A 27,363-nucleotide genomic window follows, 5' to 3' on the forward strand; every position below is an offset into this window, starting at 1 on the left:
TAGTGAGGAGGGCTTTAAACTAGGTTCACCGGGGGAAGGAGACCAAAGCCCTAAGGTAAGTGGGTAAGTGGGATATCGGGAGGAAGCATGAGCAGGAGCGTGCAAGAGAGGAGGGCTCCTGCCTCATACTGAGAAAGCCAGAGGATCAGCGATTATCTTAAGTGCCTATATACAAATGCAAGAAGCCTGAGAAACAAGCAGGGAGAACTGGAAGTCCTGGCATAATCAAGGAATTATGATGTGATTGGAATAACAGAGACTTTGGTGGAATAACTCACATGACTGGAGTACTGTCATGAATGGATAAAAACTGTTCAGGAAGGACAGACAGAGCAGAAAAGATGAGGGAGTTGCATTGTATGTAAGAGAGCAGTATGACTGCTCAGAGCTCCGGTATGAAACTGCAGAAAAACCTGAGAGTCTCTGGATTAAGTTTAGAAGTGTGAGCAACAAAGGTGATGTCATGGTGGGAGTCTGCTATAGACCACCGGACCGGGGGATGAGGTGGACAGTGCTTTCTTCCGGCAACTAACAGAAGTTACTAGATCGCAGGCCCTAATTCTTATGGGAGACTTCAATCACCCTGATATCTGCTGGGAGAGCAATACAGCGGCGCATAGACAATCCAAGAAGATTTTGGAAAGTGTAGGGGACAATTTCCTGGTGCAAATGCTGGAGGAGCCAACTAGGGGCAGAGTTCTTCTTGACCTGCTGCTCACAAACGGGGAAGAATTAGTAGGGGAAGCAAAAGTGGATGGGAACCTGGGAGGCAGCGACCATGAGATGGTCGACTTCAGGATCCTGACACAAGGAAGAAAAGAGAGCAGCAGAATATGGACCCTGGACTTCAGAAAAGCAGACTTTGACTCCCTCAGGGAACAGATTGGCAGGATCACGTGGGAGAGTAACATGACGGGGAAAGGTTTCAGAGTAACAGCCGTGTTAGTCTGTATTCGCAAAAAGAAAAGGAGTACTTGTGGCACCTTAGAGACTAACCAATTTATTTGAGCATGAGCTTTTGTGAGCTACAGCTCACTTCATCAGATGCATACCGTGGAAACTGCAGCAGACTTTATATATACACAGAGAATATGAAACAATACCTCCTCCCACCCCACTGTCCTGCTGGTAATAGCTTATCTAAAGTAATCATCAGGTTAGGCCATTTCCAGCACAAATCCAGGTTTTCTCACCCTCCACCCCCCCCCCCCCACAAATTCACTCTCCTGCTGGTGATAGCCCATCCAAAGTAACAACTCTTTACACAATGTGCATGATAATGAAGTTAGGCCATTTCCTGCACAAATCCAGGTTCTCTCACTCCCTCACCCCCCTCCAAAAACCCACCCCCATACACACACAGACTCACTCTCCTGCTGGTAATAGCTCATCCAAACTGACCACTCTCCAAGTTTAAATCCAAGTTAAACCAGAACATCTGGGGTGGGGGGGTAGGAAAAAACAAGAGGAAATAGGCTACCTTGCATAATGACTTAGCCACTCCCAGTCTCTATTTAAGCCTAAATTAATAGTATCCAATTTGCAAATGAATTCCAATTCAGCAGTTTCTCGCTGGAGTCTGGATTTGAAGTTTTTTTGTTTTAAGATAGCGACCTTCATGTCTGTGATTGCGTGACCAGAGAGATTGAAGTGTTCTCCGACTGGTTTATGAATGTTATAATTCTTGACATCTGATTTGTGTCCATTTATTCTTTTACGTAGAGACTGTCCAGTTTGACCAATGTACATGGCAGAAGGGCATTGCTGGCACATGATGGCATAAATCACATTGGTGGATGTGCAGGTGAACGAGCCTCTGATAGTGTGGCTGATGTTATTAGGCCCTGTGATGGTGTCCCCTGAATAGATATGTGGGCACAATTGGCAACGGGCTTTGTTGCAAGGATAAGTTCCTGGGTTAGTGGTTCTGTTGTGTGGTATGTGGTTGTTGGTGAGTATTTGCTTCAGGTTGGGGGGCTGTCTGTAGGCAAGGACTGGCCTGTCTCCCAAGATTTGTGAGAGTGTTGGGTCATCCTTTAGGATAGGTTGTAGATCCTTAATAATGCGTTGGAGGGGTTTTAGTTGGGGGCTGAAGGTGACGGCTAGTGGCGTTCTGTTATTTTCTTTGTTAGGCCTGTCCTGTAGTAGGTAACTTCTGGGAACTCTTCTGGCTCTATCAATCTGTTTCTTTACTTCCGCAGGTGGGTATTGTAGTTGTAAGAAAGCTTGACAGAGATCTTGTAGGTGTTTGTCTCTGTCTGAGGGGTTGGAGCAAATGCGGTTGTATCGCAGAGCTTGGCTGTAGACGATGGATCGTGTGGTGTGGTCAGGGTGAAAGCTGGAGGCATGCAGGTAGGAATAGCGGTCAGTAGGTTTCCGGTATAGGTGGTGTTTATGTGACCATTGTTTATTAGCACTGTAGTGTCCAGGAAGTGGATCTCTTGTGTGGACTGGACCAGGCTGAGGTTGGTGGTGGGATGGAAATTGTTGAAATCATGGTGGAATTCCTCAAGGGCTTCTTTTCCATGGGTCCAGATGATGAAGATGTCATCAATATAGCGCAAGTAGAGTAGGGGCTTTAGGGGACGAGAGCTGAGGAAGCGTTGTTCTAAATCAGCCATAAAAATGTTGGCATACTGTGGGGCCATGCGGGTACCCATAGCAGTGCCGCTGATCTGAAGGTATACATTGTCCCCAAATGTGAAATAGTTATGGGTAAGGACAAAGTCACAAAGTTCAGCCACCAGGTTAGCCGTGACATTATCGGAGATAGTGTTCCTGACGGCTTGTAGTCCATCTTTGTGTGGAATGTTGGTGTAGAGGGCTTCTACATCCATAGTGGCCAGGATGGTGTTATCAGGAAGATCACCGATGGATTGAAGTTTCCTCAGGAAGTCAGTGGTGTCTCGAAGGTAGCTGGGAGTGCTGGTAGCGTAGGGCCTGAGGAGGGAGTCTACATAGCCAGACAATCCTGCTGTCAGGGTGCCAATGCCTGAAATGATGGGGCGCCCAGGAGTTCCAGGTTTATGGATCTTGGGTAGTAGATAGAATATCAGAGAGCTGGCTGTATTTTAAAGAATCCTTATTGAGGTTACAGGAACAAACCATCCTGATGTGTAGAAAGAATAGTAAATATGGCAGGAAACCACATTGACTTAACAGTGAAATCCTTGCTGATCTTAAACACAAAAAAGAAGCTTACAAGAAGTGGAAGATTGGACAAATGACAAGGGAGGAGTATCAAAATATTGCTCAGGCATGCAGGAATGAAATCAGGAATGTCAAATCACACTTGGAGTTGCAGCCAGCAAGAGATGTTAAGAGTAACTAGAAGTGTTTCTTCAGGTATGTTAGCAACAAGAAGAAAGTCAAGGAAAGTGTGCGCCCCTTACTGAATGAGGGAGGCAATCTAGTGACAAAGGATGTGGAAAAAACTAATGTACTCATTGCTTTTTTTGCCTCTGTCTTCACGAACAAGGTCAGCTCCCAGACTACTGCACTGGGCAGCACAGCATGGGGAGGAGGTGACCAGCCCTCTGTGGAGAAAGAAATGGTTCGGGACTATTTAGAAAAGCTGGACGTGCACAAGTCCATGGGGCCGGACGCGTTGCATCCGAGAGTGCTAAAGGAATTGGCGGCTGTGATTGCAGAGCCATTGGCCATTATCTTTGAAAACTCGTGGCGAACGGGGGAAGTCCCGGATGACTGGAAAAAGGCTAATTAGTGCCCATCTTTAAAAAGGGAAGGAGGAGAATCCAGGGAACTATAGGCCAGTCAGCCTCACCTCAGTCCCTGGAAAAATCATGGAGCAGGTCCTCAAAGAATCAATTCTGAAGCACTTAGAGGAGTGGAAAGTGATCAGGAACAGCCAGCATGGATTCACCAAGGGCAAGTCATGTCTGACTAATCTAATTGCCTTCTATGATGAGATAACTGGCTCTGTGGATGAGGGGAAAGTGGTGGATGTGTTGTTCCTTGACTTTAGCAAAGCTTTTGACACGGTCTCCGACAGTATTCTTGCCAGCAAGTTAAAGACGTATGGGCTGGATGAATGGACTATAAGGTGCATAGAAAGCTGGCCAGATCGTTGGGCTCAACGGGTAGTGATCAATGGCTCCATGTCTAGTTGGCAGCCGGTATCAAGCGGAGTGCCCCAAGGGTCGGTCCTGGGGCCGGTTTTGTTCAATATCTTCATTAATGATCCGGTGGATGGCATGGACTGCACCCTCAGCAAGTTTGCAGATGACACTAAACTGGGAGGAGAGGTAGATACGCTGGAGGGTAGGGATAGGATAGGATACAGAGGGACCTAGACAAATTAGATGATTAGGCCAAAAGAAATCTGATGAGGTTTAACAAGGACAAGTGCAGAGTCCTGCACTTAGGACGGAAGAATCCCGTGCACCGCTACAGATTAGGGACCAAATGGCTAGGCAGCAGTTCTGCAGAAAAGGACCTAGGAGTTACAGTGGATGAGAAGCTGGATATGAGTCAACAGTGTGTCCTTGTTGCCAAGAAGGCCAATGGCATTTTGGGACGTATAAGTAGGGGCATAGCGAGCAGATCAAGGGACGTGATCGTTCCCCTCTATTCGACATTGGTGAGGCCTCATCTGGAGTACTGGGCCCCACATTAAAGAAGGATGTGAAAAAATTAGAAAGAGTCCAGCGGAGGGCAACAAAAATGATTAGGGGACTGGAACACATGACTGATGAGGAGAGGCTGAGGGAACTGGGATTGTCTAGACTGCGGAAGAGAAGAATGAGGGGGGATTTGATAGCTGCTTTCAACTACCTGAAAGGGGGTTCCAAAGAGGATGGATCTAGACTGTTCTCAGTGGTAGCAGATGACACAACAAGGAGTAATGGTCTCAAGTTGCAGTGGGGGAGGTTTAGGTTGGATATTAGGAAAAACTTTTTCACTAGGAGGGTGGTGAAGCACTGGAATGCGTTACCTAGGGAGGTGGTGGAATCTCCTTCTTTTGAGGGTTTTTAAGGTCAGGCTTGACGAAGCCCTGGCTGGGATGATTTAGTTGGGGACTGGTCCTGCTTTGAGCAGGGGGTTGGACTAGATGACCTCCTGAGGTCCCTTCCAACCCTGATAATCTATTATTAGGAATTCATGTACATTTATATCTACCCACGAGGCAGGGCAAACTGTGGGCATGCAATGTACTGCTACTGGTGCACAACCTTCAGTGTGAGACAGATCAGTCTGTCAGCAAATTTCAACTGAAAATATAAAAACCTATAATCACTTGTGAGATACTTTGACAATTAAAATATGCAAGTATTCGTATATTGCAAAATGTTGATATTTGCCATTTTTGTCACATGCAAAACAGCTCCATCATTTCTGGAGAGGAAAAAAGCCCTGGCAAAACCAATAAAAATCTTTTTTTTAATACATTGTCATTTGGTAGCTTTGACCAATAAACACATTGCTGTAACATTACAGCGTTAATTTTAACTTAACCAGTAAAAACTGTAGTCATAGCCATGTTGCAGTGTTTCTGAAACTGTGCAAAAATGTGACACATTCTCATTTTGGGTATCATTGTTTCCCCTCACCTACAGGCTTACAGCACCATGTGATACCTTCACATCATACCTCATCTAAACCTACATTAAAATAAGCTTTCAAATGTGTATGATGTGGGTGCGTATATTAAACTCCAAAATTATGGCCCTTTCTGGAGAATTGCTGCATGGCTATCTGTTCCAGTGCCCAGTTGCACCACAGTCCAGAACAGCCATTACAGGCAATGTCCTTCTGAGCCTCCCATATCAAGGGCTGGAACGTGCTCAGTCACGCTATGGGGATGGCACAGATCCAGAATGGTCACTCTTAGAAGCTGTGACAAGATGGAGCATGCTGAGTTGCTCTGTGGGGTTGGTGCATATGGAGTCTGGTCAGTACTAGGAGCTCTGAGAGGCTAAGCCTGCTTACTGAGGCTTCTTTAGTCCCCGTGCATCTGGCAAATGCCCCATGCTCAGTGAGAATGGTATCTTCAGAGAATTTCGGTACTAAAATCAAAGAAGTGTCTACTGAGCCTGCTCAAAGTTTGGGTGGAGGCACTGGGACAGCAGAAGGCACATCGCTAACATAAAGGCTACCCCTTGCCAAATTTCAAGTCCCTGCTCCAAAGCATGGGGATGCTGGAGCCGTTCAAAGAAAAGGTTAGCAGAATTTTGACACAGACAAAACATTTTTCTCTAGTGTCATTCTCTAAACACTTAAACCATTTTGGCTGAAATTGTCGTGAAAGAAGAAGAAAAATCAGCCTGAGACAGACACCCAGCATGGAAAATTTCAGCCAAAACAGTTAAAGTTTGGTAAAGTTATAACCAACTGAAAACAGGATCTTATACTGGGAAGGGTCTGGCAATCACAATAATAGGCTGTGCTACCAGCCTCACCTATAATTTGAGAGAGATCTGTGCAGACACTGTAGTTATTGATCAGTTCCTACAGTACGACAGCGATGCCCCCATAGTGCCAAAAGCACAGGTAACAAGAAGCCTGGGGTCCAGAATAATAAGACTGTATCCCCTTTGTTGAAATCTCTCATTGGGTCAATTAGCCAAACTAAGCGGCTATCTGAAATGACACCTTGAAAAAGGAAGAACATTGAAACCATAACTACAGCAATCTCAGAACAGAGAAGCAAAAACCATAGTACATATCGAACATATTTCTGCTTCCAACAGTTGTTGCTGTGGTTTCTCTTTTCTGGGAAGGTAACAAACTCTTCAAATGGGTCTGGCACAGTCTGAGTAATGAGCACTTAAAAACTGTTTAGATCTTTGTTAGATTTTGTGGGCCAAATCGTGAGCAGTACTAAGTAACTTCAACTCTCACTGAAGCCAATAGGTATTTCAAGCTACTCAGCACCTCTCAAGATCTGGTCTCATTAAACAGATGAGAGCTGCATGCAGTGTTGTCATAGCTGCATTGGTCTTAGGATATTAGAGAAGCAAGGTGGGTTTCTTGTCTCTTTCTATTGGACCGAGAGAGACAACCTTTCAAGTTTACCCAGAGCTCTTCCTAAGGTCTGGGAAAAGTACTCAGGACATGTCTGCACTACAGAATTAAGTCAATTTAAGTTAAGTTGACATACAGCCACTTTAGTAATTAATTCAATTTTTAACATCCACACAATGCTCCTGTTGGCGGCGCGCATGTTCACCAGCAGTGTTTGCACTGATTTAACTGACAATGTGGGGCACTGACAGCTGCAGCCCCACCACTCAGGCTCAGGCTCTCCTTCCCCCCACCATTCAATCCCTCCCGGAAGGCAGCTGAGCTCAAGCTCTCCTTTCCCCCACCCAATCCCTCATCAGGAGGTGGTGGTTTGACTCTGGCTGTCAGCCCCAGGTGGCAATTTAAGCAACACAGTGTCTACACGGATACTGCGTCGACCTAACTTAAGTGCTACAGCTCTCGCGGAGGTGGAGTTATTAAAGCAGTGTAGTGGATGACTTACATTGGCGGGAGTGACATTTTAGTATAGACGCTTGCAGAGTTAGGTTGATGTAAGCTACCTTTAGCTCCACAAGTGAGGGATACAGCAGTAGAAGTGCAGTTTGCCCGTCACAGCTCTTTGGATGCATGCCTCCAGGAGGGACACAAACCATGTTGGTGCATTACCCTGGATCTCTGCCATCTCTCAGGTAACACAACTGTGTCTCCTGGTTGACAGTGTCAAATGCTGCAGATAGATCCAGGAGAATGGGAATGGATGTTTGCCTTCTATCCATTCACAAGAGGAGATCATCCATCAGTGCCACTAAAGCAATTTCCATCCCATATCCTGGACTGAATCCAGATTATGCTGGGTCTAGGATATTCACTTGAATTAGATGATTGTGTAGTTGACCTTTGTCCACCTGCTTTATGAGCTTGCTTAGGAAGGGATGGTTTGATAATGGGTAGTAGTTGACTAGAACCTATGTATCAAGGGTAGACTTTTTTCTGTTGGTCAGACTACTGTGTTCGAAAGAGAAAGGAGAGATTCCTTCCCTAAGTTAGGTATTGGCTGTTGAGGTCATGAGTGGCACGAGTTGCTCTGGAATCTCATCATACAGGGAAATCCTGAGTTGGATTCACAGATCTTGGTTGTGATTCTTTGGGGTGTCCAGTACTTCTTGAGGAGCGAATGTGTGTAGGCAGGCTGTTTGTCAGGCAGAACAGAGTTATGCTGTTTGAGACACCTTCCTGAATGTACTAGATCTTTTCAGCAAAGTAGGATGATAGTCTTCTCAGGGGTTGGTGCTGAGTTCTGTTGTGGGTTGTAGGCACTCAGGATCAATTAATCCCTTGCACAGCTCCTTAGGGCAGGATTTGACAGCTACACTAGAGGCTAATAGGAAGGTTCTCTGAGCCTGTAGCAGCTTCAGTAGAGGCTCAGAAGTTCTTTGTTATGTGTCTGTTTCAGCCTTTTGTTTTACATCATCCTGCTCAGTTTTCTGACACATTGTGTCAATGAAGAGAGAGGGTTGAAACTCAAGATTTGTGTGTGTGATGGGGAGGGGCTGTCTAGGTGCCAGCACATTCATGGTTGAAGCAAGGGTACAATAATAAGGGTTCACCAGATACTTGACTCTGTTCTGTGCACGAAGCATTGCTGTCCTTTGGCATGCTTTGGAATTTGATGGAGTGTATGAGCCTTTGTGGTTAAATAAGGGTTGTGGGCTTTGTAGCCTCTCAGAGCTCTGCCCACCGCCTTAATTTGGTGATGGCCTGTCCAGGACAGTGGCTGGGTCGTGATGTCCTCTAGCCTAAGCCAAATATCAGGTCCAGGGCGTGACCAGATGAGTGGGTTAAACCAGAGGTGACCTGTAACACTCCTAGGGAGGCAAGTAAGGAGATTAGTTTGGGGACTTATATATCTGTGTGGCCTTTTCATCCTGGGAGATTTTAACACAACAAGTCTGGGGTATTCCACCGATACTGCCAACAGGATATCAGTGTTGTATAGATTTACATGGAATATGTGGGCTAAAGGTGTTCACATAACTCAGTTACCATCTAACATTAAACATTGTTAAACAAGGTCACGGTTTGGTATACATGCATGTAAGGCTGCTTCGTACTATGGCAAACAGACTATTAAATATCTTTTAAAATATTTTATTAAAGATACAGAAAAGAAGGAAAACCAGTTAAAGCATTTGAAATGTAAAGTATTAAGTAAGGCTTTCGTTTTAATAACATCCATTGTTGCCTTTCCTTTTAGCTGGAGAGAGTTTTAAAAGGAAAATGCCCCTTTCTCAGGTCAAGGCTTCTTAACCTTTTTCTTTCTGAGGCCCCCCCAACATACTATAAGAATTCCAGAGGGGCAGGGGATAGGGATCTTGGCTTCAGCCACCGGGTGTGAGGGGCGGGGGAAGAGCTCAGGGCTTAAGCTCCGGTGTGGGGCACTGGGGCTTGAGGCTTTAGCTCTGGGGGGAGCACAGGAGCTCAGGGCTCTCTGTGGTTCTGCTCCCAGAGCCTGGTGGGGGCCCCAGTGCTCCACTCCCAGTTTTCTGTACTGAAACCAGCTTGGAGCCACAAACCCCTGGTTGAGAACCACTGTCTTTGATGGTATTCACGATGGTAATACCAGTCCTTTTGCAGAAAAGAGAAGCTAGTTAGATGAGCTGAAGCTGTTGCTGCTGTTAAAGTCTGGTTTTATTTTATCCCAGGTGGTGGTCGGGATTTAGCTGGAGCAAGTAAAGCGTGGTGTTAGCTGGTTTCCTCTCTTTGGCTGGTCTGGTAAGGACATGTCTCAGGTCAGGGTGACAAAGGTCTGGGGTCCCAGGAAATGGCCAGGCGAGCAGCCATGATGTTGAAGCTCACTTCAGCAGCTTTCATCTGTTTTTCCCTATTTTTTCCTCTAAGTCTTTCTTTAATTAGCCACAATGGGAGTGATGGATGGAATTCTCCATCCCCTCATTATTTTGTTTACTAATTAGGCTTAACATTTAACATACTAATTTACTAATTTTTGGTTTTATATATTCTGTTTTTAGTATTATATATAGTTCTGGAATTATATTAACGTGGACTTTTTATTTGTTTGGACAAATGTAGTGTCTCTGGTTTTTTCACCTGTTTGTAACATTCATTATAAAAAACAACTTGACCTATTCTCCATTAACATTGGTTATTATAGATTATTGTATTATTTTATAAACTTTTACATACTTGTTACAACTGATTTTACGATTTGGTAAATTTGTCAGTGCAACTGTTACTTTATGAACCCTATTGCAGCCTGTAAATGAGCATAAAACATGTTATCCTTGACATAAATTAAATAAATATGTAAAGTTTTATTATGTTTTACTGCAATCTAGATTATTGGTTAATGAGCTGGGATTCACTAAATTAAAAGGAAAGGACTAGGGCTGTCAATTAATCACAGTTAACTCACGCAATTAACTCAAAAAAATTAATCGTGATTAAAAAAATTAATCGTGATTAATTGCACTTATAACAATACCAATTGCAATTTATTAAATATTTTTGGATGTTTTTCAACATTTTCAATATTGATTTCAATTACAACACAGAATTCAAAGTGCACAGTGCTCACTTTATATTATTATTTTTGATTACAAATATATGTACTGTAAAAATGATAAGCAAAAGAAATAGTATTTTTCAATCACCTCCTTCAAGTACTGAAGTGCAACCTCTTTATTGTGAAAGTGTAACTTACAAATGCAGATTTTTTTGGTTACATAACTGCACTCGAAAACAAAACAGTGTAAAACTTTAGAGCCTACAAGTCCACTCCGTCCTACTTCTTATTCTGCCAATTGCTAAGACAAACAACTTTGTTTACATTGACAGGAGATACTGCTGCCTGCTTCTTTACAATGTCACCTGAAAGTGAGAACAGGCTTTCGCATGGCACTTCTGTAGCCAGCATTTCAAGGAATTTACATGCCAGATATGCTAACCATTCGTATGCCACTTCATGCTTCAGCCACCATTCCAGAGGACATGCTTCCATGCTGATGATGCTCATTAAAAAAAATAATGCATCAATTAAATTTGTGACTGTACTCCTTGGGGGGAGAACTCTTTGTCTCCTGCTCCGTTGTACCCACATTCTGCAATATATTTCATGTTATAGCAGTCTCGGGTGTTGACCCAGCATATGTTTGTTTTAAGAACGCTTTCACGGCAGATTTGACAAAACGCAAAGAAGGTACCAATGTGAGATTTCTAAAAATAGCTACAGCACTCGATCGGAGGTTTAAGGATCTGAAGTGCCGTCCAAAATCTGAGAGGGATGAGGTGTGGAGCACGCTTTTAGAAGTCTTAAAAGAGCAACACTCTGATGCAGAAACTTTAGAACCCAACCACTAAAAAAGAAAATCAACCTTCTGCTGGTGTCATCTAACTCAGATGATGAAAACAAACATGTGTCAGTCCACACTGCTTTGGATCATTATCAAGTAGAACCCGTCATCAGCATGGACGCATGTCCTATGGAATGGTGGTTGAAGCATGAAGGGACATATGAATCTTTAGTGCATCTGGCACGTAAATATCTTGCAACGCCAGCTACAATAGTGCCATGCGAATGCCTGTTCTCACTTTCAGGTGACATTATAAACAGTGCTGCCTATTTCTTATCTCCTGCAAATTGTAACCAACCTTGTTTGTCTGACTGATTGACTGACCAAGAAGTAGGACTGAATGGACTTGTAGGCTCTAAAGTTTTAACGTTGTTTTATTTTTATGTACGTAATTCTACATTTGTAAGTTCAACTTCCATGATAAAGAGATTGCACTACAGTACTTATATTAGATGAATTGAAAATTATATTTTTTTGATTTTTACAGTGCAAATATTTGTAATAAAAATAAATATAAAGTAAGCTCTGTACACTGTGTATTGTGTTGTAACTGAAATTAATGTATTTGAAAATGTAGTAAACATCCAAAAATATTTAAAATAAATGGTATTCTATTGTTTAACAGCACGATTAATCGCGCAATTAATTTTTTTAATCGCTTGACAACCCTAGAAAGGACATATTTTATCTGTGAAAAAATATCTAGAGGTTCATGATATGCACACTTCTTGAAGGATAAAATCATCTCCAATGTCTTAAAAAGGAGTCCATCTTTCTCAATCACACATGGCACCGTTTCAAACAAAATCAAGCCAACTCACAAAAAACAGAAAAATATTCACTAACCACAAATTGATGGATTTTGTTGTGAAAGAGAAATCTATGCATAGGAAAGTAGTTTGCAAAAGATGTAGATGGAGTGCGGTGTCATTTTCAGGCACATCCTACCTGCACCAACAACAAGTTTAAAGAGCTTGTTAACTTTTAGCAGGTCCGGTGGTGGATCAGGGATGCACAAGGAAATAGTATCACACTGTATTAACAGGAAATAAAATACCTAGCATTTTTCTTCTTCAAGGCACTTTACAAACATTAATGAATACTCACAACATCCCTGAGAGAGTAGTTCTCCTTTTCACAGATGGAAAACACATAAAGTAACGGACCCAAAGCAAGACAGGGAGTCTCAGCATCCAGACCACTAGAAATGCTATTGGTATGTTCAACGGAAAAGTTGAATGAATGAAAACATTTTTGTGATGTCATTTTCTATAGTTTATCTCACAAATGAGTACTGAGTTCTGAAGCTATATTAGCCAATCAGATGGCATACGCAAACATATGTATTAGCACTGGCTTCAGCAGAGTTCACTGAAAGCTACTGTACTTCTTTGAAGAGCCAATAAGGTGATTGTAGCATATGAATATTTGTACTTCCTAATTGACTCAGAGGTGAATAACTGTTGCTGAACCTTTGCCTCCATCTCACCTTTAGAATACTACTGTACAAAGGAAAACATGTTACATTTCTGAAACCACTGGCTATAAGGGAGAGGTTTATGGACACATTTAGATGAACATCAATGTTTGTTATCCTTCCAGTCAATAACACTTAATATTAATTTCAAGTGAAGTTGGTTTCTGCTTCCTGTGCACTTAAAATGGAGAGGCACACAAATCAAATTCCTGGGTTCAAACGTCTGAGAAATTGGTAACCCTTAATATCTGTACCCAAATCTTAAGCCAGTGGTTCAGGCCCATTTCTAATTCAAAGGCACAGTGGTGCACCAGCCCAAAATGCAGGAAAAGCTGGGCACCTTTGCACAAAATTAATTCTTCGGAAAAATGCTACCTCACAATCTTCAAACTGGATATTTTCAATCAGATTATCAATTAGGGATAATAAATTCCTTGATGCTTTGAGTCTTTGGAATTTTGCTTCTCCCCCTACCACCAACAGCAAGTACTAGCCTTGAGGTGTTCCATATTTTCTCATGATGTAATATTCCTTTTAAATTCATTTCACTTGATTTCATATGGAATGAAATCATCTACCAACAGTTTATGCTGCTGTCAGGCATTCATATGAGCTGAATTCTTACCTCACACTGAATTTAGCAAGTTCCAAATGTATAATTTTTTTTTTATACTTGATACTTTAAAAGTGATTGACTGTTCTTTGCAACTAGATGTACTGATTAAATATATTTGTATATAAAAGTACATTGCATTTGTCTTTAACCATAAATAGCACTTTCCCAAACAGACTAACGTGTTACCTTACAATTAATGATGCCAAAAAGAACAAAGAAGAAAATCCAACTACAGCTTCAACTATTGATGCCTCTGGTTTCACTGTAGCCATAAAAGGATGTCCAAGACTGATCCAGTAAAAATCAGATTTGTGTAGTGAATTTCTATTTGCTAGAGCTGAATGGATTCAAGGTGCTAATATTCTTGCTGTACTGAAAATTAAATCAAACAGCTACGGCAGAGGCTATGTGCAATCCATTGTTTTAAAAGATTGCAAGGAAATTTTAAGTGACAGTTACATTTCATACACAGTATTACAAAGCAGCCTCTAAATTGATTTTTAATAACACTCAATTATTTGACTTATTTTCTCATGCATCACATTTTTCTCTGGGCTTCTGAGCACCACTATTTCACATTTGTGACAGATTAGGGAATTATTTTTTACAGTGGCCACCAGCACTCTGGTATCTAATTAGTAGACATCCAGATGTGTAGGTTTTGTGGCTTATATTAGGAAAGTATGAAAAGGCCCAACTTTCTGGAACAAAATCAAAGAGCTATTTCAATCATGAAATGTCATTTAAAATGAAGCTAAAATACATGACCACTTCGAGCAATTTATCTGTAAAAACAAAATCTCCTGGGAGTTCACGGCATTGCCAACATAGACAATTTTTTTCTGCTCTGCTGCATTAATGGCAGAGTAATCCACTGCATAAAAAGCTAAAACCAATATGCATAAAAAGTGAATCCTTCCTAAAGTACCATGAAACATTTTACATCAAAGCCCATTTATAGTTTTTAATTTCTAACACGTAGTAGTACTTTACAGCATACTTGATAAATTCAAGTTAACATGTTCATACATGTTTAAACAAATTTATTTCTTATGAAAGGTTTGCCACAGCATCTTAAGTATTTACTTATGAATTTTCTAAGTTAGTGAATTACAGTATTGTTGTGGCAACAAGTACCTGAGGAGACTCTTGAGTTATCAGCCAGTTTTCACACCCTTAACTTTATTTTAAGACTTACCCTTTCAGAGGCATTGCTAGCCCATTGGGGGCCCTAAACAGGAATATTTTGGGGTGCCCCCCAACACTTACTAAAAAAGCAAATGAGGAGCTCTTTGAGCTGCTCAGGTCTCTAAACAATTGCTTAGTCTGCTTATGCCTATTGCCGGCACTGCCCTTTCAACTGACATTTTTTACATTTGTTCTTAGTCTCAATGATGGGGGGAAATTTTGGTTAAATACTATTTGCTGTGCATTTTTAAGTTTTTTGAATAGCATGGAGCAGAGAGAAAGGGTTTCCACCTCCACTAAAATATGTTTAGCATGTAGCAACTTTAAAATGTCATATTTTTCAATCAAGACAAGTGCCCTTAAACATGTCAGGAAGAGTTTAATTTAGACATAATGTGATTATAAGTGTCAGAACATTCATACACTGTTCATGCACAATGCCATTTTTTTCAAACTGTACACCCAGGTAAATGCTCCATATATATCACACACATATGTAGAGCTACAGCTCTGTATGTTGAGTGCAAACCAGTTGAAGGTCTCATCTTAACCTGCTCTGTTCTGCACACTCCTTAAACCATGGCCAGCTATCCATCTCATTGAATCCCCACTATTAGGCTTATTTGAACAGAATCATTAGATTTAATTAATCTTCCTATAAGTAGAGCCCTACCAAATTAATGGGCCATTTTGGTCACAATCATAGGATTTTAAAAAATAGTAAATTTCATGATTTCAGCTATTTAAATCTGAAACATCATGGTGTAATTGTAGGGGTCCTGACCCAAAAAGTAGTTGGGGGTGGGGGTGTCACAAGGTTATTGTAGGTTTCAGAGTAGCAGCTGCATTAGTCTGTATCCACAAAAAGAACAGGAGTACTTGTGGCACCTTAGAGACTAACAAATTTATTTGAGCATAAGCTTTCGTGGGCTAAAACGCACTTCATCGGATGAATGACCAGGTTGTTGTAGGGGAGACTGCTGTACTGCTACCCTTTACTTCTCTGCTGCTGCGGGCGGCAGTTTTGCCTTCAGAGCTAGGCAGCTGCAGAGTGGTGGCTGCTGACCAGGCGCCCAGCTCTGAAGGCAGCGCCCCTGCCCGCAGCAGCACAGAAGTAAGGATGGCAATACCATACCACGCCACCCTTACTTCAGTGCTGCTGCTGGTGGCAGCTCTGCATTCAGAGCTGGGCTCCCAGCCAGCAGCCACCACTCTCCGGTTGCCCAGCTCTGAAGGCAGCACAGAAATAAGGGTGGCAAAACTGTGACCCCCTCTAAAATAATCTTGAGACCCCCGCCCCCCGCAACTCCCTTTTGGGTCAGGACCCCCAATTTGAGAAACACGGGTCTCTCCTGTGAAATCTGTATAATATAGGATAAAAGCACACAAAAGACCAGATTTCACAGTCCGTGACGTGTTTTTCATAGCTGTGAATTTGGTAGGGCCCTACCTGTAAGGGTTTTGGTTCCAATTCTTAGGTTTTAAATCTTCTGGGCATTTTAGTCTAGGAAGGAAATTAAAATTATCCTAAATAAGCTGCACATTCTCTGCATATCATCAGGCCATCTTTATCATTGTGTAATCACTGTTTATCTTTTTCTCAATCCCACAACTAAATGCAATCAGATACCTGCAACAGATTAAGAAACAGCCCCATTCACAGTTACAAAGGTGCTGCTGTTGCAACACAAAAGGCTTTAATCGTTTATTCAAATAAATAAAAATGTTCCTTTATGTACAAACAGACAAAATCAATGTACCCTTCCTCTATTTACAAAGTAGTTTCTTTTCAAAAGGAAATCAGTACATTTATCCTTCAGTAACTGAACACTTTGTCTTGAGGCCCTGTATTGCACAGCGGTTTTGTTTTCCTTTTTTGCTTGACTGCCTTTTGTTGTTTAACACAAAGACACTTTTGTGACAGTTTCTGATAAAGGCTCCACAGTTTAAACAAGTTTCTCCCACCTTCCTCTCCCTACCCAGACCCAGAGATCATAAACAATTCCTGCAAGTGTCAGGAGTCAGCTTTTGCTACAACACACACTGAAGTAAATACAGCAGATGAAGCACCTGTTGCCTTACAGTAAGTTAACTAGCCGAGAACGTTTGTCTTGGTTTCTGCTCACATTTGATCACATTCAAACACCCCCAACCTGCACATTTTAACCTCCCCGTCCTGTCCATCATCCATTAAAAACTCTTGTCTCCTGATTTCAGATAAAAAGCATCCAGCAGCCCAGCCGGATCAGAAGCATCTATACAACACTGATTAGTCAGCCCCCTTTTTTCTCTCCCCACAAGATGTGAATGAAAATACACAGGATACAGCAGCTATAAATACATTTCCACCCCCTTTATGTAGCGCCTGGAACGGCCGCCCGCCTCCAGCGGGTCAAAGCGCAAGTCAGTTTCCTCAGGCGCGGATAGCAGCAGGGCGGGCGGTTAAACCTGGCACTAAAACTCCGCTTTCCGTGGCTCTGAGTCTGAGGAGACGAAGACGTCAGGTGGCTTCGGAGCAGGACACGGTGCTGTCCAGCTTCCCGGGGGGGTTCATGATGAGAGAAGAAGAACCCCGCTCCCCGGCACATCCCACGGGGAGCCCCCCGGCTATTGCTGCGAGGAGGGGCGGGGGCTGAGCGCTCCCCGGCTGCGTGCGGCACGGCAGGGCGAGGGGGTGTTTGGCGGGGCGGGCAGGGCACTCCCCCCAAGCCTCAGAGCGCCCCCAGGTGGGGCAGGGTCTCCAGCTTGTCGGCCCGGTCCCGGCCGGCCGCGCTCTCCACCCCGCGCAGCCACTCGGTGCACTTGCGCACCAGCCCCTCGTCCGCCGCGGCCCCCGGCGCCGCCTCCTCCTCGTACTCCACGTCGTCGTAGCGGTGCCGCTCGTTCAGCAGCGAGATCTTCAGCAGGGCGCGCAAGTCCCCCGGGCCGGAGCCTGGCCCGTCCCGGGCCCCCCTCCGCGCCGAGCCCCCCCCCGCCGCCGCCTTGCTCCGGGAGCCCGGCAGGAGGCGCTCGGGGCCGGCGGAGGGGCTCGGCCGCCCCCGCTGCTTCTCCAGGCTGCGGCGCTGCAGCACCAGGGCCGCTTCGGGCGGGAGGCTGAGCGAGAAGCGCAGAGCGGCCTCCCCAGCCCCCGCCTCCGCGCACAGGCTCTCGCAGGAGCGGCCGCGGGGCTGGGGCGGGGCCGGGGCCGGCCTCCGCGGTTGCTGCCTCTGCAAGGAGGCGCAAGGCCAGGAGCTGGGGAAGGGACCGGCCCGCTCCGGGGGCGCCCCCCGCGGCTTCCTCAGCGGCTTCTCCTCGGCGGCCGGCGGCGGCGCTACCTTCCTGGGGGCCGCCGGCCTCCGGGGCTGCGCTCGGGGGGCGGCGGGGAGAGCGGCCGGGGCTGGGGGAGGCAGGATGGGCGGCAGGGACATGGTGATGCCCGGTGACCCCCCTCTGCTCCTCACAGCGGCTCAGGGCTGATGGCACCCCGGGCAGGGCCGAGCATCCCCCGCGGACGGGTCGGTCCCGGCTGCGTGCCCAGGCTGCAGCTCCATGGGAGAGCGCGACCGTGCTGAGACCACCGGGCTCCGTCGCTGGCTCCCGCTGAATGAGACACACGCAGCGGCGGGGCTGAGCAGGAGGCGGGACTGAGGGGCGGGGGAAGCACTCACGGCGGGGGGCTGCGGATCACTCCCTCCGCGTGTTTGAGCCATGATGGAAAGGAGGGGCGTGATTTTTTTAAGTATTAATAGAAGAGGCAAGACTGGCTCTGAGGAGGAAGAGGTAGAGCAAAACGTTCGCGAGAGCTGTAAGCACAGTTTGAGCGAGGCTGTGCCATTTACATCTGTAAAATATTAGGACAGAGGATTTCAGGATGTGTTTTAAAAGCTAGTGCGATGGCATACTGTACCCCTTGCAGAAGGGGGGTTACTGCTTTTTACATTTTTTAAAAAGTCACTTAAAATATGTATTTATTGTAATAATTTGTTCCTAATACACTAAAAAAAATTAAATATATTCAAATGTAGAAAATATAAATGCTTCCCTTATCTATTCAGACGGTCACTTTCCCTTTTTGCTGTGCACTACATACTCTCCTCCCCCTTGAAACAGCTATTTATGATGTACCGGTTCACCTTCTCTACTAAAATATAGTGAAATAGTCAACAGATACCAATTCCTTTTTACATTCACAGGTGAATTTAAAGAAACCTACACAGGCCATAAATTTATTCTGAAATAAGGTGGCATAGTGGAAGTTTCGTTACTGTTTCAGCCCCTCACCCTTCATTCACACACTCCTCGGCATAGGCACTAGTCTCTTAAGCTCCCCCCTCCTTCCTAATCTCTTAGCTTTGTCTTGTTCCTAGACTTAACCTCTACCAGTTGAGGATGGTAGAAGGAGGGAGCTGCTGTTCCTCAGTTGGATGATCGCTGGTAGGAGCTGCTGGATCGCTGTAACATCAAAAGGCTCACCCAGGCAATCAAAAGGAGGTTTTGGAGACAGTCTCCCACCCAAAAAAGTGATAACTCACCACACTGCTTTCACAACAAAGTATTACTCATTTTTGAGTTAGCTTTCCCACACTAATTCCAATATTAAAGTCTACCCAACTGAATGGATGGGTAAGAATAGAAACCAATATATCCTTCCCCTTACTCTAACTGACCATGGGACCAGTTTTAAAAGGTACATAAAACAGCTTGCAAACATGAATGATAGGGAGGACAGTGAAATTGTCAGCAGTGATAAGGGAAGAGAGAACCTAGGAGGAAAAATGAGAAGTTAGATTAGTGAGAGGATTTAGTAGAACAGCTAGGAGAAGATATCAGTAAGACAGGCTGAGATGTAAGACTGGTTGGGATGGAGGACTACATTAGTTTGCAGCAGAGAGCAATGGTTAGGTAACATTCACCAAGAGCATGGATGAGATCACCCAGAGTGTAGAAAGAAAAGTAGTCAGAGCAACAGTGGAAGATAATTTAAGTTATTCTTTCAAGCAGGCCAACAAAGTAGCTATATCATATTGTTCTAAGAAGACAGTCCACAACAGCTAGTGATTGAATGTGGGCAACCACTCCAGAGAAATATTTTGCAGGATGGTTTGCAAAGGGCGATCACATGGCTCAAAAACAAAGATAATGTTTCAGAACATGATATTCTAATTGAGGGAAATGTGGAAACAAGGACACAATTGTTAAAGCCAAATCAGATAAAATGTTAAAAGCAGGAGAGTAAGGATGACCCAGTTGTTAGGCTGAGATTTGGGAGACCTGGGATTCCCTGCTTCACCACAGATTTCCTGTGGGCCTATGGACAAGTCACGTGCTCAATATGTGCCTCTGTTCCCCATACAATGAGGACAGTAGTACTTCCCTACCTCACAGGAGTGCTGGGAGGATAAATACAATGTGGCCATGTAACTACTAAAATGAACGATTAAATATATGTTGATTTAATCAGCTGGAGATTAATTACTACCATTCACAAGTGATTGGAGCAAAAATTGTAGCAGCTGGTTCTTAGAGATTCCTTATTACAACATTCTTGGAATAATTTTTTAATATTCATTAGTGTACCTGAAACTGTAGTACTCCAAGTTTCTTATTGTGTGGAGTTGATTCCAGTTGTATATGCAAACAACTTGCCCAGTTATTACATAGTGTCTGGAAATAAGGAAAGTAGTTGACACAGCGAGACCATGATAAACAGCTATCCTACAAAAAGAAAAGGAGTACTTGTGGCACCTTAGAGACTAACCAATTTATTTGAGCATAAGCTTTCATGAGCTACAGCTCACTTCATCGGATGCGTACTGTGGAAAGTGTAGAAGATCTTTTTATACACACAAAGCATGAAAAAATACCTCCCCCCACCCCACTCTCCTGCTGGTAATAGCTTATCTAAAGTGATCACTCTCCTTACAATATGTATGATAATCAAGTTGGGCCATTTCCAGCACAAATCCAGGTTTTCTTACCACCCCCACCACACACACACACAAACCCACTCTCCTGCTGGTAACCTATTTCCCCTTGTTTTTTCCTACCCCCCCTCCTCAGACGTTCTTGTTAAACCCTGGATTTGTGCTGGAAATGGCCCAACTTGATTATCATACACATTGTAAGGAGAGTGATCACTTTAGATAAGCTATTACCAGCAGGAGAGTGGGGTGGGGGGAGGTATTTTTTCATGCTTTGTGTGTATAAAAAGATCTACACTTTCCACAGTATGCATCCGATGAAGTGAGCTGTAGCTCACGAAAGCTTATGCTCAAATAAATTGGTTAGTCTCTAAGGTGCCACAAGTACTCCTTTTCTTTTTGCAAATACAGACTAACACGGCTGTTACTCTGAAAGCTATCCTACAGCTGCAGTTCCTGCCTACATCAGTTCACTAATGATAAAGTTTTCAGTTACATTCTGATTTTATGAAAATATTTTTAAAACAATTTTTTTGAGGGGGAAATGCTTGCACTTCACTTATAGAAAGGATAAATGCTGCCGTAACTGACAAAACATTTCTGGTAACAGAATGTGCATGGAATGTAACTTGTTCTCCAGAAGTGAGCTTTCTAGATAGTGATCTACTTAATAAGATACTCCAGACCAAGCAGTAATACTGATTAATGAAGACAATTAAAATATGTAATGAGACAAGGCGAGTGGATCAGCAGCATTTGACTTCAGACTATGTGGTAATGACAACTGAAGTGTTTAACTGGAACTAGCATCTGTGAACAACACCTGTAGCATATTTTTAGCCCAAAGCTAGTTTCTTTTAACTTGTCAGTCAAATGGGAGGTCTCATCTACCTTTTCCATATTTTATCATGGACCAAGCATGCTTTCTGCATAGATGGGATTATAAAATAGGCACTTAAAGTATCACTGATAATTGAAGAGGCTAATGAGGACAAATACAAATATCTGAAATTTTTGGCCAAGTGTTCACAACTTTATTAATTCCCTAACAGGATAACATTTTGGGGCAACCTGATTTGGCAGCAATTTGGAAGAGAAAAGGCCATCAATGCTCCCCATCACCTGCCTTACCCCTTTTTGATGCTCAAATTCCAAGCACAACAATCCCAGGTTAAAAAAACAAGGCCTTCTCAGAGCCTGATTTACTCTTGATGCCTATCATGGCCTACCGCCAGAACAGCCTACTGCCTGAGAAAGCCCTGGCTTTGTAGGATGGCTCAGGCTCACCCATAAGTTAACTTCTTCCCTTGAGAAAGACATCAACATGCCTGTCACAGAGAAAAGGAAGGTGTCTCCAAAAATCAAACTTCTGTTGTTTTGGGAGAATCAAACCAATGGCTATCCCATTGGAAAAAGAGGGTTTTGACTCCCCTGCTGCCAGAAACAACTGCTCAAAGTTGCAATCCTATGAAGCATATAAACATAACCCCAGTGCTCATTTGTCCTTTAATTTCCATTCCAACTGACAGCAGGAGTCCACAAGCTGTTCAATGAAATTCTTCCATGTCCATCACTATGTGTACAATTGCTGCAGTCCAGGTGACCTGTGGAAGTCACCAGCTGGAACTGCAATGAACACAAAATTTATTGATACCCTCCACCACTAACAATGAAGTTGGGAAGGCCAGAGCAGTGAAAGGCCCTCTTGTTTGCTTTGTTTGCTAATGTCAACTGCCCTGTGTCCCAGCTAATCAACCCAAACAACCTACTGAAGGGACCAGGACTACCTAATGAGAGCCCTCCTCTTAGAGATTCTACCCCATTGGCTAACTACTTCAACAGGACTTCCCAGAAGGTATGCACCCCCTGCAATCTCACACTGACTGGTAAAGCCAGAATGCCTTATACTGCTGATCAAACCATACCCATATTGCAGGATCTCTCCACCACATTTGATAAATTTCAGTGGAATGCTGCTGTTGTCTTACATACAGGGGTTTAGCATTAATCAATACAATGGCTTCCTTGTCCTTCTGCCTGAAGGCAGAGGACTGCCCCCAGAGTCCTCACCTCTGAATCCTCTCCCCCAGCCCTTTTCTATTTAACACCTATATGAAGCTGTGAGACAACAGGAATGCATATGCTAGTAAAATGTAGCCACCACGCTGTTTCCTTCAAAGAAAATGCAAACACTATCTCCCAGCCATCCCACGGTCTAGGAGTCAACATTCACATGAAGACAAGCTTGTTAAAGCTAAACCTGGAAGAGATGGAGGTACTGTGGTGGAGAGAGGGAAACTTAAAGAACTTTCTACCATCATAACATCAGCCATTTAAGAGCTAGGTTGTCTGTAGCTTCAGGATCCTCAGACTTATCTTTGCTCTTCAATGCCTGAATAGCTACAGCTGGAAAAATATTCAACCAAGGCTTGCCCCCAAAACACTGCTTTCACAGAAGCTAAGCAAAATATATTCATAAAATCATAGAACTGGAAGGGACCTCTAGAGGTCATCTAGTCCAGTCCCCTGCACTTAAGGCAGGACTAAGTATTATCTAGCTAGACCATCCCTGACAGGCGTTTATCGAACCTGCTCTTAAAAATCCCCAATAATGGAAATTCCACAACCTCCCTAGGCAATTTATTCCAGTGCTTAACCAGTCTGACAGCTAGGAAGTTTTTCCTAATGTCCAACCTAAACTGCCCTTGCTGCAATTTAAGCCCATTGCTTCTTGTCCTATCCTCAGAGGTTAAGAACAATAATTTTTCTCCCTCCTCCTTTTAAGTACTTGAAAACTTATGTCCTCTCCTCCAGACTAAACAAACCCAATGTTTTCAATCTTCCCTCATAGGTCATGTTTTCTAGACTTTGAATCATTTTTGTTGCTCTTCTCTGGCCTCTCCAATTTGTCCACATCTTTCCTGAAATGTGGTGCCCAGAACTGGACACAATACTCCAGTTGAGGCCTAATAAGCATGGAGTAGAGCGGAAGAATTACTTCTTGTGTCTTGCTTACAATACTCCTGCTAATACATCTCAGAATTATGTTTGCTTTTTTTGCAACAGCGTTACACAGACTCATATTTAGCTTGTGATCCACTATGACCCCTAGATCCCTTTCCACAGTACTCCTAGGCAGTCATTTCACATTTTGTATGTGTGCAACTGATAGTACTCCACTTAGGAAGGAACATTGTATTTGTCCTTATTGAATGTCCTATTCGACTATTCCACATAGTTATATATTCACTTCATGTACATTAAACCACCAGGAGCATTTTTTCAAAAAAGCTAATAAAAATTAAAGGTTTTAAAGTCACTTTTGTATTCTGAGACAGTTTGAGTTAAGTACCTGTACCAACACAATTATTTTTAGTCTGACAGATAGGAAAGGGGATAGCAAGAGAAATTTCAAGTAATAACTGAAAGTGTGTTGACTAATTTCAAAGTGAAATATATATTGCAAGCATAATGTTTTAATTTTCCTGCCTATATGGCTCAAGTCTAAAAATTAGATAGTCTAGACACTTAAAATAATTCATTTATTTTGTAATCATTGATTTATATATTATCCATAAGCCATTTTAATCAAATATATTTTAAGTTTCAAAGTGAAAAAATTGGTGCTTAAAAAGTAAGTATAACAAAACTGAGCAAGCTTTTACCAGACCTCTCATGTTCAGACCACGCTTTCTCCATACTGCACATGTACAAACATTTCAAAGCAGCCCTATCACCTATAATTAACTAAAAATATTTCTCTATAATAATTACAAAATTCTGATCTTTGGGAAACGCATAGAGTAAACAAATAGTAATTGCACATAAGAAATATGAGACAAAACTTTATATGAAACTTTTACATGTTACCCAGAATCCTGAATTGTCTACATTGGGGATTAAACTGTGTTAACAGAAACTAACTCAAACAGTTTTAAGATTACATTGCATAAAGTGTTAAACCTATGCTAGTTTCCAAATGGTTCAGACAGGGATAAAACACTGCTTACCTGGCTCATATTTAAACTTGGTTCTGCTAAAATGATTTAATCCCCAGCATGCAAAAGGCAAGGAAAATACTAAAACTGTCAGCAAGTGTTGTTTCGGGAGTGGAAGTTCATAATTTTTCTGAGTAAACTTCACAAAAATATAAAGTTGGTTTTTAAAAGCTGTTGAATAGTTTGTTTTGTTTAGTCTAACTCAGGCAGGACGTGAAGCATTTAATCACAGCATCCCTTAAAAAAAAAACACAACATTTATTTTTTTACAGGCCACATTCAGGTCACTAATATTTTTCAGACTACATAATATTGTGTTCTATTTCCCAAAATTAGTTATAAAACATACAAATTCAATTATGCACTATTTTGGATGACAAAATGAAAATTTTAATTACTTGTCAGATGCAGAATTCTGATAACTTATTAATCTCGGTGGAGAGTTTGAAATATCTGAAGGGGCTTTGCTTCCCTAATGAGCATTTTGTAAATTGATTTTGTATACTGTTCCATTTGGATTAGTCTGAATTTGTTCAGCCTCGTTTATTTTTATCTTCCCAAAACTTAAATTTACTATTCAGCAGAATTTTTGTACTTGGTTGTTAGCCACTTTGAAAATTCAGGGACACATCCCATATTCTTGAGTTTAGGTGAAACAAGCTATTTTCGTATGCCCCAACACAGCTGTCCCAGAATTAAGATTTATATAATAAAACAAGTGCTAAAAAATAAGGTAGATCACATTCTACTGGAAGTGAATAAGCCGCATTAGGGGTATTTTTGTTGCTACAATTTTTTTTTTTAGTGTAAATTAAAACACATGAGTACTTTAGAGAAGTTACACAATACCATTTCCTGGCACCATGTAATAGCTCAGCCAACTATTTGCATAAGCCAGACAACGTATGAAGCTCAACTTGTGATGGCATTTTATACTAGCAAATACTTCAGTTACCTGAAAAAGTATTAGGCTAGTACAGTATTTAAACAACCTGTCAAAATAATCATAGGGTTCTTTGTTTTTATTACATAGACACTTTTATATTATCTAAACAATTGAACTGAAGCAAATAAACTCTGTTTTATCAGACCAGCATTCAAACAAAAGAAAGAGAAGGCCAGGGACCAATAGTTAATATCTTTGAGCATACTAAAACACAGTAGTATGAATTAAACTGATTTGAACAAAAATAAGCCTATAGAAAGTGAGACATGATTGCTGGAAATGTAGAAATTTAGAATGCTAGTAATCTGATTGGGGAAGTTGGAGGTGTCCAAATTAAGGTGACATGTTATAGTATTTAAATAGGATTTATTTCACTGTTTGCAACTATCTTGAAGACACAGTCTTGTTAGAATTAATGAGATCACCTATTGCTATAACTAATTTATATTATTGTTTAATTCTGCCACACTTAAGAGTCTTAGCATAGATTTTTGTTGCTTATGTCAGGTTTTGTTGGATTATTATAGAAAAGCAGTGAGAAAATACAAGATGAAAGGAGAGGTACTATGAAAAACTTAGCAAGGCAGGATATATCTAAAGGAGCAGACAGTCAATGTAAAAAAAATCAGAATTAAGTGCTTTAACATACTATTGTCAAAAGACCAAATTGCACTATAGTTTCTCTAATCTTTCAATTCAACTAAAAAAAAAATTTACTTTATGCATTTGATGGCACTGTGTGTAGTGCCAGTTTCCCCTAAGTACGTGGGTCTTTCACACAGGAATAATGGTGGGGCAGATTTTAAAAAACAGGAAAATGGCAAAACCACAAACTCTGGCAGGTGGTTCAAAAACAGATTTAGTAACAAACTATTTAATTTTTTAAAACTGACTAGATTTCACATTCATTGTGTCCATTTAAGCTACTAAATATTGTCAAATGTATATGCAAATTTATGTAGGAAATATCCTTAAACTAAGCAGTGTTGTATCATATTATAACAAACAATTATTTGGGGGATTAAATCTAGAAAAAAATGCTACAATGCTTTAACAAGCAAATTGCTGAGTATCTTTATCCGCACCCAACTTAAACTTCAGAACAGGCATTCGTTATGGTAGTCTTGGCAGAATTCAATTTTTATTTTTTATAATTTTGACCCATAATCTAAATGTTTATTTAAGCTTTTTTTTATTTTTATTGATTTAAATGTTCACAGTTGCAAGAAATTATTGGAGTTCAGACAATTTTTTAATGACAGATGCGGACATTCAAAAAGTTCAAACTTTATAACTGTTAATACACAAACTGTCAACATCACATGTCAAAACACACAATAAATATCCTTAAAAAAATTACATTCTAGTAAGTTCTCAAGCAGCATTTTTCTTACTCTGCCTATTTGTACATTTTGATGGAAATATTTTCTTATCTGTGCATATACGATGAAGTTGATGTTTACAGACATACCAATAAAAACCTAAACCTTCCAAGCCTACTGATGGTACAACTTTTAATTCAAAACCAATTATCCTCCAAATGCTAAAAAATTAAGATTGAGGATATTATATTTGACTTTTCAAAATTAGTAAGTTAAAAGATGTGATTTTCAAGAAAATTACACTTTTGAAAAAAAATTTAGAACTAAATAGGCTAACTTTTATTTTTATAAAATGAGGGCAATTAAAAGAGACTCACCTTGCAAAAGGAATATATGAGAGACTATACCTGAAAAAGGAGAGGAACAATAGTTAAAATTTGAGAGGTTTCATTTGTTTTCTACGTATCAATTCAGTATTTTAGTCCAGAATTAACAAAAGCACACTGGTATATTGAACCCTGTAACAGGATTACGTATTCAAATTACATCCACTTGAAAATAA

General features: G+C 41.9%; 2 protein-coding genes across 4 annotated transcripts in view; both read right to left on the reverse strand.

The window, feature by feature from the left end:
- Nucleotides 1-15,936: 15,936 nt before the first annotated feature.
- Nucleotides 15,937-18,208, reverse strand: PRR18 (proline rich 18). Its single transcript, XM_077811812.1, has one exon. It carries the CDS (start codon nucleotides 18,040-18,042, stop codon nucleotides 17,347-17,349), a length of 696 nt encoding a protein of 231 aa, XP_077667938.1. The 5' UTR covers nucleotides 18,043-18,208; the 3' UTR covers nucleotides 15,937-17,346.
- Nucleotides 18,209-24,058: 5,850 nt separating this feature from the next.
- Nucleotides 24,059-27,363, reverse strand: part of SFT2D1 (SFT2 domain containing 1) — a 43,259-nt gene continuing 39,954 nt past the window's right edge. For all 3 annotated transcript variants that reach the window (XM_077813321.1, XM_077813323.1, XM_077813322.1), the window contains 2 exons: nucleotides 27,179-27,208; nucleotides 24,059-24,770 (listed from right to left, as the gene is read on the reverse strand). In XM_077813321.1, coding sequence (XP_077669447.1) covers nucleotides 24,731-24,770; nucleotides 27,179-27,208 — 70 coding nt within the window. In that variant the 3' untranslated portion in view covers nucleotides 24,059-24,730. The remainder of the gene's footprint in view (nucleotides 24,771-27,178; nucleotides 27,209-27,363) is intronic.

Source organism: Eretmochelys imbricata, chromosome 3 (assembly GCF_965152235.1).
Source record: "Eretmochelys imbricata isolate rEreImb1 chromosome 3, rEreImb1.hap1, whole genome shotgun sequence".
Taxonomy (NCBI): domain Eukaryota; kingdom Metazoa; phylum Chordata; order Testudines; family Cheloniidae; genus Eretmochelys; species Eretmochelys imbricata.